Raw genomic sequence first — 15,104 nt, forward strand, 5'->3', positions numbered from 1 at the left:
GCTTTTCTTCAAAGTGAACTTAAATAAACCAGGTAAGAAAAGGTCAAACGCAAGTGTCACTTATGTTTGGTTAGACAGTAAAATAGATTTTAAGGATAAGTTTATGAAATCCAGAGTGGATTCACATTTCAAAATAACTGATACTTGTCAAACAAGAGAAGTATGCACTTGTTATATTTGTGACTAATTAGTTGGCTTTTGTCTGCCTTTTTAACGTTCCTCTTTTATGAGATAATTTATTTTGCTGGATTTTTTTATGTAGCTGAGAAGATACTAAAACGCCTAATTACTCGAAAATGTACTGAAATTACCCTGTTGAGTAAATTAGACTGTATTGGAATTGCATTCAAAGCACTCTGCGCTCTTGTGGATTGTGCATTAACCTCCACGTTTTATCTTTGAACTTCTGTCTCCTGGCCTTTCAAATGTGAAATTCTCCTAACCAATGCAGGTTAAAAATAGTACTTATTTCAAAGGTAAAGTCTGACACTCACAAGTTCATAGGGTCAGAAATGTGAACTCAGCTCACAGGAATGACCAGCATGGACTTCAGCCTTTTGCTCAAAGTGAACTCAGGTTCAAGCTTTAGAAAGAGCTGGAACTTTTTCACATGTGCTAGGAAAAGATGAAACATGATGACCAAAAAGCTTTTTTTTATTTCAGTGAAAGGGAAGAGTAACTTAATAATAGCCTGACTGTGGACTTGTTTGGAGGAGTAACTTTTTCACTGGTTTAAAATAATAGAGTTATGGTTAAATTAAAGGTTAGTTGCATTTTTTGATTGGGAGCATTTTGGGATCCTTTCTAATCTTGTTTTCTGGAATAAGCAGAGGCAAACACAGACTGCTGTTTTTGTCTTTATGATTTCCATCTTGATGTAGGGAAATCCTAAAAGGATAAACTTCTAATCATTAAACAATAGTTATCTTTTATTTATTTTTTTGTTTACTGCCAATTTCAAACAGAATGGAAGCATTTCAAATTTACACCTATCGATTTAATTTGTTTTATGTTACTCATATTACAGGGTATTTACAGCTGCATTCATGGCGTACACATTGAAGAGAAAAAGAAGTCTCCTGACTTCAGTCTGACTAATTCTCAAACCAACATGTTAAAACTACTGCGAACAGCAAAAAATATGACCAATATCAATCCTGCAAGAATTAATTCCCCCAAAAGAACAGCTGATTTTATTCAGAGAGGTTCCTTAATTATGGACATGGTCATGGATAAGGGAAACTTGATCTTTTCTGATAACAGATCCTTTCAGACAAAGGACAGCTTTTTTGGTGACAGTGTGAGTGAAGTGCAGACACTTCCTAGCAACCGACACAAGGACAATCTTAACAACTACGTTTTCCAGGGTCAGCATCCTCTCACACTGAATGAGTCCAATCCAAATACAGTAGAGGTTGCAGTGACAGCAGAAGCAAAAGCGAACTCCAGGCCTAGGCAGCTTTGGAGGAAATCTGTTGAATCTATACGTCAGGATTCTGTACGTCAAGATTCTGTACGTCAGGGCCAAGGTTCCCAGAGGGAAAATGGGCCAGATGAAAACAGGCAGCTTTCACTGAAAAGCCAAAGATACCTTCCCGAAGAGATTGTCCATTCAGATGTATCGGAGACATCAAGCCGAGCTACTTGCCATATGGAACCTGAAAACAACAACAAGCACCACAAAACCAAGGACAATTTCAAAAAAAGAACAGTAGCATCAAAGCACCCAAAAGACTGTAGTGAAGTGGAACTGACATATCTGAAAACCAAACAGAGCTCTCCACGGGATAAAATCTACACAATTGATGCTGACAAGGAGCCAGGATTCCGCTTGGACACACCTCAGTACATCGAAAACATTGTCCTTCCAGAAACGGTCGAGTTTCCTGACGCTTATCAAGATCACAATGACAACTACAGGAAAGCAGAACATGCTAACAGGACTCCCTTGCATAATGAAGACAGTCTTCCAAATAATGACCAGTATAAACTTTATGCAAAGCACTATACTTTAAAAGATAAAAACACTTCCCTAGTTGACATGAATGATAGATACAGACAGAATTCCACCCACTGCAGGAGCTGTCTTTCCAATTTGCCCACTTATGCGGGACATTATTCAAGCAGATCTCCCTATAAATGTGATGCGTGCTTGCGGACGGGGAACCTCTATGATATTGAAGAAGATCAGATGCTGCAGGATACAACGAACTTATCGCTTCCTGAAGAAATATATGAGCACACCTGGTCACAAAATAATGCTTTGCATAAAAAAAATAAGTTGAGGATTAGCAGGCAACATTCTTTTGATAATATTGCTGACAAGTCCAGGGAAATTGATATTGGAAGACCTTCTCGTAGTATAAGCTTGAAAGAAAGAGAGAAATTTCTACAAAGTAGTCCATATGCAAGCATGTTTAGTGTTCCCTCAAGCAAACTGTTGAGCAACAAGCCCTCACTTTTAACTCATTCTCTAGAGGACAGTAAGCGGAGCAAGTCCCTGTATCCTGTTCACTCAGATGATAATCCCTTCCTGCACTCGTATCGTGATGACCAGCACTTATCTCTTAGGCGAAGCCCGGCTGACCTTTATAAACATTCATTACCAACAAGAGGAAGACATGATAATTATTTAAGGTCATCCATAAAGTCTCCAGCATCATACTGTTCCAGGGATGGTCGGATCCATAATGACATGTACATTTCAGAGCATGTTTTGCCTTACGTTGCGAATAGGAATAGCTTGTACTCCACTCCAAGGGTTCTAAATTCCTGTAGCAATAGACGTGTGTACAAGAAAATGCCTAGCATTGAATCAGATGTTTAAATTTTCCATGAACACTTTATCTATAGGGAACAAAATAGTTGCCACCATCTTAGAGGGAGAACTTATCCCTTAACAGTATCCTGCTATGGTAAATGATACGTAAACCTCTCCCTTTCCCAATGTACTTTTGTACATGAATAGGTAAACTAGTATGCTCTTAACTATCCTTTAAAAATATGTCTTGTTGAAAAGGATAAAAAAACAAGCCATTTATGTATGCTTTCTATATAAATGGCAAGCTGTACTGAAATAGCCCCAATATATGTTGGCAACTATGCTGTTTTGTATCTGATTATTTTACTATTTTGGTTATCCTACTTTCTGTTGCTAAGTATCATTCAATGTACTTTTGTCCTTAGAAATGTTTAATGATTTTTCTAGTACTGGATAAGCAATATGGTATGCATGTAGTATGACACAGACAAAAAGAATTAGGAATGCATTTGCACAGATTCAAAAGTAAGACTCTAAATGAGAAAAGAAAGCTAGACTTTCAAAAATATGTTTTAGCATCATAATCATTTTCAGAGCCAAATACTAATTAAAAAAAACCCAACCAAAACAAACAACCCCAAACCCTAGGACCTTAATATATAAAAGACAGTGCTTTAGCACAAAATGAGTATGTTCATTCTAGACTGACAGAAAATGAATGGGAAGGCTGCAGGCCCAAACATGTGAACTGCTGTGTACCAAAAGGAAGCCCCCTGGATACTGGTTAATGTACAAATGCTTTTCTTATATTTCACATGCACTTATCGTTATAAACTAAGTTCAGTAAAAAGTCTGCAGTCATCTTACCAGAGATTTCACAGCTGCCTACTCCAGAGAATATATTTTTAGATATCACTATATGGCACTTACATGAAGCTGTGGACTTTATTAGTACCCTTGAGGCCTAATGTGTACCTAAGTTTGCATTTGCCCCTTACTGGTGATTACTCAGGGCTGTATAGTATTTCTTTTATTCCTTCACATCCCAAACCAAATCCTAACCCACTGCAGTTCTTTGTTCATAGTGTATTAATGACGTCTAATTAGCTGTACGTTGTTAGTCTTGGAGCTGTTAATGCAGGACCAAACACCGACAGCCATAGGTTCAGTGTGAGTGTGACCCATGAGGAGTGCAGCACATTTATCTGCATACACAGCAAGGGATTAACACCTTCTGAGGGACTTCTTCCTTCCAGAACATTGTGCAGATTTGTTGAACATCAACTTTTCTGGGTTTTTTTTAATCCCTGCTATCAAGTCTGTTATGTGAAATGAGTATATGCACACATAACTAGCAAACAGTATCTTTATTATCACTTACTGCCATAAAAGATATTCACCTATCAGGGATCTCTAGTTATATGACTTTTACTTCTAGTAGAGATCAGATTATTTCACAAATGAAATATCTGCTACACACCCCTCCTCACCCCCACTGGATAAAAACAAACCAAAACACATTAGATTTCAAGCATGAGGGAGTGTGGAAGGGAAGAGGGGAAGCCTTTCATGAATAGAGTGTACAGCTGTAAATTTAATTTCAACTCAAGATGGAAATACAATTCTTAATACATTTAAATACTGAAAGCATTCAACAGATGGTGCTCGCCTGTTCTCCTGCTACTCTGAGACCTTCCTGAGGTGTTTTTTTTTTTGTGTGGAGGAAGTTTATTCAAGTGTTATTCCCTACTCTTCACTGAAGAACAATGAGCAAGAAAATGACTACCAGTGTGAACTGGACAATGTAGATATGACCCAAACTTCTCTAAGCTGAAACTTTTTCTATGGAATCATGTCTGCCAACTGTAATTGTAGTGTCTGCACGCAGAGCTACATTATGCAGGTTATTTAAAGTGGGATAGCATACTGCAGAGCAGAGTTGCAAATGGAAGAAAATCAAATGATAGATAAAATATAGCTTCTTGAATTTTCTTTACAATTATTTGGGTTTTTTTGACCAGATTTAAGCTGACTTTAAACAGCAAACGGACCAGAATGAGTTCTTGGTAATTACAAATGTATTTATATGTTCACCATGATGGTGAAAGATGATGTTGTTGAAGGAATGGGCTTCTGAATGCCTTTCCAGCTTCCAAAAATCTCAATATACTTTGTAATAAGTACATTCAGAAAGCATATCTATGGGTATCTGTACACTGTCCAGAGGAAATATGCTTTGAGCATTCTTTAGTTGACATTTGGTTGCAGTTACTGGCCGTGATTCACCTGGTATGCCTTCTGATTGCTCACTGCATCTAGTTTTTACAAACATTAGATCCTGCCTGCAATTAGAGAGATTCACATTTCTTAGGAACACTTGTATGAGCAGAACAAGGCCAGGGTGTCTAGGGGATGAACACAACTCTCTATGAACCTCAACCTTTTCCCACAGACATAGGTGTACTGCTTGTATTAGGCCTACAGGAAGATGAATGCACTAAAACTATATATATTGTTGCAATGAGTTTAGTGAAAGTATTTCAGGCAAGTTTTGATTTCCAAGCCAAAGCATAGCACATTAAAATCTCAAGTAATTTGATCTCCCTGATGTGTTTCAGCAGATATGGTATTGTTTGATACCACACTAAAACCTGCCATGCAAGTCACTGAGAATTTTACCAAGGGAATCAAAAGAGCCAATGCTAGCTCTTGTCTTTCACATCATCTTACGGCCCTCAAAGTGTTTGTTGATCACTCCAAGTCCTTTGTATCATCATCTCTATCTCACTAGACACGCATAATTCAATATCTTGACAAGTACTATATGTGAAATTGTGGGAAAGAAACAAAAATCCCATTTACAGTATTTTCTAAGCATTGAGAACCAAATGTAAACATCCTAAGCCCAGGTGGATTTATCCTTCTGTGAAATGTACAAGCAAATTAGCTAGGAAGAAATATGTTTCAGTGTTTGCTTTTTCTGATTTGAGCAGATTTCTGGTGTCTGTAGAGATTTATTACTGCTAGTTGCAAATAAGCAATACAACCACCTCCCCTAAACCAAAACAAATTAAAGAGGCAGAGGGAAGACTTGATAATGTTGCACAGCAGTTGTTCACATGGAAATAAAAGATGCTGCCTTAAAGGAGAAAATAAACCCCACCATACTGAAAGCAGAGGGAATCAAAGTCTGCATGCGTTGGATGTTTTGATCTTGGCATTTAATATCAGTGAATCAAGGGGGAAGAGAAGGATGAAGTGTAGGGCTGTAGGCGAGTGTGCTTGCAGCTGTATATGTATAGAGAAGCAGCTGAGAAGTTGAAGAAAAAATCTTCAACAGTAGAGCCACAAGCCTCAGCTTGTGAGGCTCAGCTGTAGAGCACGTGGAATTCTGAATATTGCCTGAGCTTTGTTGATATATTTGCACTGACTTTCAATTACACTGAGATCAAGACTTTCTGTATTTCCCTCTCTCTCACTCTAGCTGCTGCTATTCTTGAAGAGGAGAAAAGAATCTTCCTGCATAAGTGGCCATCCTTTCTGTACCTTTCTGGATGGTGCTGGTGACTTGTTACATTTTCCTGATTACAGCTCTAGCAGTTTGTTGGTCATTCCTATCACCAAGATTTCCTGTGACTCCAGCTGGAACTGAATCAGGCTGTAAATGATATGGGCCATTCTTGGTAGCATGTCCTGTAGTGTTGCACTGCTCCTGGACGACACCTTTTGTGGAGGCAGGATATTGAATTGCTGAGGAATGGAGTAGGTACATGGAGGTAAAAACAGCTACATAGATGTATCTGCCTCTTGCTTTTTCCCTCATTTAAAGGCATTGTAGAATTTCTTCATGGTTTTGTCTTTCTCTTTTCACCACAGGTTTTCCTTTTTCCTTTCAAATGGATTTTGTGTTCTGCATGTGTTTGGTAGACCAGTGTAGCCACCCACTAACTTAAACACAAGGAAATAAGATAATAGATAAGGTAAAATTAAGGCAAATCAAGAGGGTTTGTATTTCTGGGAAATTTAATGTTTTTGCAGCTTTTGCTTGGAATTCATTATTCTGCTATCTATGAAGCTTGGTTAGGAGAAAGAGTGCTGTGGACAAACAGATACCAAATCACTGTCAGCTCATTGTGTTTTGGCAGCATCTCATAAATACATGTCTCTTTCTCTATGACCTTTCAGGAACACTTAAGAGGTGAAATAAGGCTCAAGAGGGAAATTGTTGTTTGTTTGGTTTTGTCTTTTTTTTTTTTTTTTTTTTCCTGGCAAAATTAAACACTTTTCCATAGTTTTGAAGGAAGAAAAAGCTAGAGCTGTATGTAAAGATTTGGGTTCCTATACTGGAAGCCTAAAGCTCTTTCTGTAATCACTGGAGAAAGAGAGAAAGCTCAATATGAATGGCAGTTCAGAACACTGAAGGCTTAGAAGCAGTTATGTGTGTGATGTGCTCTGGAAGATTTTACCTCTCTATTCACTTTTTGGAAAGTATATGATCCTCACTTAGACATCTCAGTTAGGTGAGCTTAGAAAAGTAATGATCTGTTGATCCCTAGTCTCAAAAACCTGCTTGTTAAGTCTGCAAGTGAGTACTAAGTTAAACCTTGGAGGTGCATACAGGTTTCTGTACATGTGCAAGTAGTTCCTAAGGCAGCATCCATCATTTGTGGTGTTTGCAGTCCTCCCAGCCTAGTTTGGTCTCATTTTCTTTATACCATTTGACTATCCAGTGTGAAATAGAAGTGTCAGAGTCTCTTCCTTGCAGAATAACTTGCTGTTTTCATGTTTCTGCAGTGTAGTGTACGCATCTTAGTGACAGGGAAGGTTTTGATCCTCTTTCTTCCCTTACAGAGTTCATCAGTATAGAACAGGAATTGTTCTTTGAATCTAAGGGTCTAAGAGTTGGCTTGGATTTAGGGAGAACTCAAAAGGTGAATATTTTTGTTGTTTCACACTGCATTTAAGATGTTTGGTATATAAAACTTAGTGAAAACAAATCTATAGCAAAGTCCTCTCTTAGTTAATATAAAACAGTAACTATCCTGTAGCTCGCCTAGATTGTATTATGTGGTGATCAGCACATCTTGTGCTTATTTCAAGATGGAATGTCATCAATTCCCTTGCTAAACTTTCCCTTTCCTATTTCTAGCCTTCCCTTAGTTCAAAATTCATTTTGAAGTAGATAATCTTACCTGTACAGGGCAATCTGGTTAGCAACCTAAAAGCCAGTTTTCCAGTGATACACTGAAATGGTTTGTTTCACCAGTGAGTTTTTTTTTAATTTAAACTTCCTTCCTTTTTAAAGCTGAGCCTTCAAAGTATAACAGTGAACTTCTGAAAGAGCATAAAGGCCTTTTAAACTGTAACTCATGATATGAGCCATTTCCCTGCTCAAACTCACCTGTACTGTCTTATTTACATGCATTTGCAACGTGTTAGTATTTAGTAAGGCTAGAAGGGAGTGCAGTTCAGTCGCAGCTCTATATTTGTTTATGGATGTAAATGCAAGTACAGACAGGTATAAGCTATGACAGAGGAAAGGCTCTGCCTGCTCTGGCTGGAGTCACCTGTGAAGCTGTGGTTAAGCGGCAGTAGCCTCAAACCCGTCGTGTCTCTCCCATTGCTCTGATCACGCAGACTGTTCTGTCCGGCGTGCACGTATTGTACATAGTGTAACGTTCTTGGTGGTGCTCAGTTTTCATCCTGGAATTAATCCCTTGTTCTTCACCTCCATTCCAGTGTTGCAGCAGTGTCTGTGAGATGGAGAGCTGATTGTTCGTGCTTTCTGGTGTTTGTTGCCCTGTCAAATGGGAGCAGAAGTCCTGCCTTGCTTATCTCTGCTCTCCTGGGGAGGGTCACTGTGCTCTTTGTAAATAAGCTCCTCATTTATTTCACCTCAGTCAAGCTTTTTGGTTTTTTAAATACTTTATTTTTTAATTTCCCCCCTGCATCTCTTGACCTGTGTACAGCATATTGCTCTCTAAAAAGATACGTGCTCTTCCAATGTCCTGAAGCTTTGGAAGTCAGGATTACAAGTGTGTATCACCCTGCAATGCAGTGAAAATGCACTTGGTTCTTCCTGTGGGTTCATGAGCCTTTATTTTTTCTGTTGTTGCATTCTGCAGAATCTATCTGCTGTAGTTGAAACTGTTGGGTTTTTTTTTCAGATGAATGCCAATCTGACAGTTGTAAGAATCCACTTCTGATTTTGTGATGGTTTTGTCATATCTATAATTTAAGAACCAGAAATAATATAAGTAAAAATAAGTTACCTCACTATTGACCAGGTTTTTGTTGTTTTGCACTTAAATGAGACTCTTTACTCCTTTTGTGTACTTCTTGACCTACCTGTATTGAAAACAATGCTAAATTAGTAGAGAATATAACCATGCTATAACATTGTCATGCGATACCTTTATTAGTAGATAATCACACTAAATATACTATAACATATTTAAAACAGAGATGGGTTTGACTCTCCAGCTCTTAAGAAGTAGTGATGATATGCAGATATACTCCTAGGTGTTCTGTCCTCTCCCTTTTGTATTAGTATTTGTTTTCACTAATATATTTCAACAATTCTATTTCTATGTGCACGTTAGAAAACTGTGACAATAAATACCAATAAATATTGTGATACTTCTTCAGTGCACTGTAAAGTTCCAGGTGAGATGACACTTTGCTTGGGAAGTGCTGAAGGTTTCCCTCGCTTCTCATAAATGGTACTAAGCTTTAATGTGGGAAAATGGTAATATTTACAGTCACATGAAGTTTTAATGGTGAATGTCTTCTTTTGCACTTCTAGGACTAAGAGAAGCAATGGTTTGTTTTGCTCAGCAAATGCATAATGAGAATACTTTGAAAAAAAAATATTATTTTCTTTTTTTTTCCCCCTCTCTTTTAATGTTTTGTCCATTGCAGTACCTAAGAATAGCTGTTTTGGAGAGAATTATGCTTCATTACTACTACAGGATTCTTTAGTCTGATAGATCCTTATTGAGCCTGCTTCATCATGGTATTTAATGACAAGACCTTTTTGGCTTCTGTTTCACATTGCAAACCCTGTCTTTGGACTCAGTGATACAGTCCAAGGCCCTCACAGGGGATTGCTGTGGCTTCCTGTGCCATTGGGCGAGGAGGCCTTTTTGCCTGAGACAAGGTTAGAGGTGTCAAGAAAAAAAATGGAAGATGTGTTGTGCAATGTTTGAAGTGTAAATGATGATAAAAAGTTGAAAAGAAAAAGAATTAAATTGGAAGTTCACAGTTATCTACAGGAGTGGGTGGTCTCTGACAGGCTGCAGGGTGTGTGGTTTCTGGAGGAAATGATAATTTTTGACTAAAGTGATTTGAATTCTATTTACGATTCTGAAAGTCACTGGGGAAAAAAAGGGAGTTTTCTTTTCTCTTTTTTTTCCTTTCTCTTTTTTTAAGCCAAAGTCTTTTTGTTGTCATACAAGGTTTCACAGGAAAATGGGCCAAAGAATACAGCAAAATATGCAAAAGGTTAATCCTATGGAAAAGAGTATCCTGTCATCTTGATATGCACAAGCATATTGATGGTAATAGGAACAATGTCTCTAATATTCCTGTATATTGCTCCGTAGGTTGCACTATTTTGAATGATACAAGCCTGATATTTTAATTACCAAATACCATAAGGAGCTGTTTATTAATAGTTTAAACTTGTTAACCTAAATATATATACAGTATACCCAGGCGTGCATGCATACTTTCCAACCTAGTCATGTGTGAGCAACCTCCCAGAGCCGTGGGACTCGACTCAGCAGGGCTTTATTTCAAGTGATTCTCTCCTGTCTTTTACAAACCTCTGAGATCCACAAAGCCTCTAGCAGCTTTCATTGTAGTGTGTGATGCCTGTTACAGAAGAGGCTGAGGACATGCTGGAATCAGGGTTGCGTTGTGCTAGGACACATTAAAACATGTGAGAGAGTTCCTTTCAGAAGGAACTGGAAATAACACCCAGTATAAACGAAGCCATAAGAAAAGGATGGCTTCTCTATTGTTCTGAACAGTTGTGCCCAGAGAGGGTCTGTTGGAGTAGTGACTGACTATACATTTCTGGGTTGGCTTATGTGATCTACATCTGGTCATTGGATGTGTAATTTAAGGTAGCTGATGGAGGAGAGTTAAAGAACAAGAGATCAGCTGGTGCATGTGCCCAGGGCTGCCCACGTCTTCTCCCATATGGACTGGGCAGCTTTCAAAGTGAGATTTGCACACAGGCAGTGTTTAGCAGTGGTATTTAAGTCAGAATCACTTCCCAAAGCACAGGCTTTTGAGCTTGCTGTTATTGATGGTATTTGACTTTTAAATTTTTTCCCCCTAAATTTACAGGACTCTAATCAAAACTCAGAACAAAAAAACACCATAGAATGATTTGCCTGAACTAATTACTGAGCTGCCTCTCCCCCCATCCCACCTAAGGAATAGGTAGATAGTTATTAATTTTTTCACCTTAAACCAGAAACAAAGTTCTTTAGGGTCTACACTTCATTGCAAGTGTGTCTTGGAGAATTTTGTTCCAAGTGCTTCACCTACAAGAAGAAAATCATCGGTTAGTGGAGTTTTACCTGGCCTGAGTCTGGATTCCAACCTTAGGCAAAGCACCTTTTGACTTAGGGATGTATGAGTGAGTGAGTCATGGGGGATCAGATGCTTAGCGCAGTTCACACTCAAAACTAAAACCCAACCAAATGAAACAAACCCAAACCTCACGTCACAAAGGTATAGAAGTTGCGTTGTGTAAAATGGTGCACAGCTAGGAAGGGAAGTAATGCAACGTTTAGTAAGAAGTGTTTACAGCTTATACTTGATATCAGCTATAATAGTTTGAACTAGTCTCATTGATGTCATGACGTCCGTTTTGCACTGATGAAGAACAGTCTGATCTCTCTGTCTTCACAGCTCACACCCACGTGCACATGCACAGTATATCTTGTGTCTTCCCTCTTGAAACCAGAAGGTACAAACAGAATTCATTAATGTGTTAGGCAAACTCCTACCTGGTTCTTAACTAAGTATCTGCTATTTTTATGCAAAATTAGCATCCCTACATTTCAGGTTCTCTCAGAAGCACCTCACCTGTGAGTTAATAATGTTAATTTTAATTCATCAGATTCAAATTTACACTAAACCTGAAGGGCATTCTGTGCTTCCTTTCATCCTGTTTAACAGTTTTTGCTGTTTTAGGTGAAACACTAATATTCTTGTGCTGCTAAACAAAAAACTACCACAAGTATTTAAGAAGCTCAAATTAGACTTTTAGAAACATTTTACCTGTTTACTTGAATAATGTAAATGTAATAATGTGTCATCCTGATTTGTCTTTGTATACATACATGTATATATATAAGCGATGGGTAAGCTTTATATATATGTATATGTATAAAGATTTTGGGGGAGAATAAGGGGCAAGACAAAACTTCAACATTGTGACAAAGATTCTAAAACCATTTATTAACAGTTTCAAGCATTGTGTTGTTATCTTGAGTTTGATTAAGCAGTTATCTTCAGCTGAACTCTGAACTCTGTAACTAAGAACTGGCATTGAATCTTCGACTGCTGTCCTAAGGCAAATTTAATTCTGTGTATGTCTTGAGAAAATAAGAATTCACAATATTAAATTAGAATTTTGGTCAGAAAGGAAATTAGTTATTAGTCCAGTTGGAAAAAGATTCTTATTCTGATGGGGGGGGGGGGGGGGAACTCCAGGTGTACTAATTTGTACTGGTGACATGGAGCACTAATCTGGGGTGCAGTAGAGGAAATCTGCATTCCCAAAATGAAGTTTTACCAGAAATCTTGGAACCATTTGATTATGTACACAGTAAATTAAAAATCCTGTCACTTCTGTTATTTACTAGTACTACTCATTGTAACAGTCCCAAGAGGGTAGTGCTTCAAACCAAAGGGTAAGCCATAAATTTCCAATTGCTTGCAAAGTATACTAGAGTTTGGAAGACCTCTTACCGCCTGGGGAAATAAATCAGGATGCTAGAGTAGAAAGAAAAGAACATTGGTGAAATGGGACCAAGCATAAAATAATTATTTTTGAAGAGGACCCAAAGTTTAATTTTAGAACTCATTATCAATGAGTTTTTTAAAAGCAAGGGTTTGGGGAAAAAAAAGAGAATAATCAAAATCTAAATTTGACATTCCAGTTGTTGCCTAGTTTATGAGATACGTTTAGCAAACTGAAGTGAATTTTAACACACAAACTTGTCTGTGCACAAAACAGTTTTAACTGTTGTGTTACAGAGATAGGCGTACACCTGGCTACCCCTGCACACATCTGTCCCTGCTCTTTGAAATCCTGGTGGTAGTTGGATCTACCCAACAGCACAGAGTGCAGCTTGGAGGAGCTGGGAGTCTCCTGCATTATGCAGACCCGGTCTCACAGCAGGTCACCCCCAACCATACTTTAACCCAGTGCATGACTGAGTGCTAAATACTGTATAAATATTTTGAAACATATCTAAAAAAAATAATTAAAATGTTTGCTTCAAACTTTTTATGATAGAGAACTCTATGATTATTATGGTTGTCTTACAGATTGTATTGTGTTCTTCCTTTTTGTTAAATATGTAGAAAAAAAACCAACAACCATTAAGGGAATGGGGTGGGGGAGGGACTCGAATGTCTGTGTGTACCGAAATGTATATAGCTATTTGGGAATACACACGTGCCAAGTATGACATGATGTACAAACTGTAAATAGATGAAAACCTCATTTTTCTAATAAAGATAATTTCTGCCAGTTGATATGAAAATGAACAATGGCATTATTCTTGTCTGCTTTCCTTGTTAAATGGACCAGTTGAAGCATCATCGATGAATAAGGCTTGTCCTTGGTTTTCCTTCAGGAGCTTCTGTCTTTTGAAAGGTGTTAACAGCTACAAGCTTAGAGCCATCCTTTGCTGTTGGAAATTATCTAAAGGTGAAGATGCCTGGAGTTAAACCTGACATTATATATGCTTGATGTTTCTAGTTTAGTTTAATTTATCAAAATGATGGAGACAACTAATGTATGAAAAAGTCAGTGTGAGAAGTCTATATTGTATGATGGTCCCCCAGCAAAAGGAGCAGTAGAAGCTGAGTTAAAGATGTCCTTTTAGCCTGTGGCACTGTTCCTTTGTATTCTGAAACACATCAGATGCTCAAGGTGTGATGGGGCTGCATGAGGAGTTTCAACCCTGAGAAAAACTGGGATTGTGAAGTGGTCTTGGTGTGGCAGAACCCTTGGAGGTTAACCAGGTGAGGATGAGGGAGGGCAAACTAAGGGGTGAGAAAATGTTAGTGATGTCTCACATCTGGGATTTTGATGCCAGCAAGATTGTTTCATGTTTTGATTAACTAAGACAAATCAAAATAGTGATTTTAGTGTAGCAGATAAAATCTTCTAAGATCTGACCATTTACATATCCAGGGGAACGAAAGCAGCAAGATTCACATGGTACTCCTACCAGGTTCTGTAGGATCCCATTTTCCAGGACACCTCTGGGATATATCAGCCAATGAAAGTCTTCACAAAATGAGCATAAACAAACTCTTGGTAATTAGAATAATGTTCTTCAAAGCAGGGAGATGGAAGTCATGGTGCAAATCCAAGTCATCATTTTGGTAAATGTACTTCATCATCATTATAAAAATAACAAGAAAAGAGGTGAAAGTTTGCTTACAGATGGCTCAGAGCAGACTCGCCTATTGATTCCCAAGACAAAGATGAGTGCACAGGTACAACGCAAGAGACATCAAACTGCTAATCTGTTTTTAATGAGGTGTTTCATGAGCAAAGGCTATTGGCACTCTGTCCTCTGCTAGAAAGCTCTTTCAAAGGGACCCCACTCTATCTAGACACCCCCATTTCATTGAATAAACCCCAGGTTATTGGAGCTTTGTCTGATCTTGGATCTTTATTTTTATGCAAGCGTGCAGGCAAATCTGTTCTGTGCAGTAACACAGGCTGACACGAACGGCACTGGCTCACCTGCAGCGGTGCCCGCCACACGCCCAATGCAAGGCCTTCGATCCAGTAAAAGAAACAAGAGTCTCCATAGCAAATGGAGTCCTGTGTATCCCGAAATTCCTCTCCCTCTGTGGCTTGAATGGGAGAGGGAAAAAGGCAAGCACAGACCTGCTCCCCCCCGCCCCGCAGGCGCGAAGCGCGGGCGCAAGGGGCCCTGCCGGCGCGAGGGGGGCCCTGCCGGCACCAGGCTGCCCGCGCAGGGGTCGGGCTGGGATTGGCTGCGGCCCTCGCGCCCCGGCAGCGGCAGCTCCGCGCTGTGTCCGGGGGGTATGAACACTGAGGGGGTATGAACACTAG

The 15,104-nt window shown here is 38.8% G+C and overlaps 1 protein-coding gene across 6 annotated transcripts in view; it reads left to right on the forward strand.

Annotated features, from left to right (window-relative positions):
• GRIN2A (glutamate ionotropic receptor NMDA type subunit 2A) overlaps positions 1-14,673 on the forward strand; it is a 228,794-nt gene extending 214,121 nt beyond the window's left edge. For 3 of the 6 annotated variants that reach the window (XM_064153024.1, XM_064153020.1, XM_064153021.1), the window contains exon 14: positions 1,028-14,673. In XM_064153024.1, the coding sequence (XP_064009094.1) occupies positions 1,028-2,827 (1,800 nt within the window). In that variant the 3' untranslated portion in view covers positions 2,828-14,673. The remainder of the gene's footprint in view (positions 1-1,027) is intronic. The other 3 variants (XR_010304479.1, XM_064153022.1, XM_064153023.1) reach the window with 3 other exon arrangements.
• The last annotated feature ends 431 nt before the right edge of the window (positions 14,674-15,104 follow it).

This window comes from Pogoniulus pusillus, chromosome 13 (genome assembly GCF_015220805.1).
Source record: "Pogoniulus pusillus isolate bPogPus1 chromosome 13, bPogPus1.pri, whole genome shotgun sequence".
NCBI classification, from domain to species: Eukaryota; Metazoa; Chordata; class Aves; order Piciformes; family Lybiidae; genus Pogoniulus; species Pogoniulus pusillus.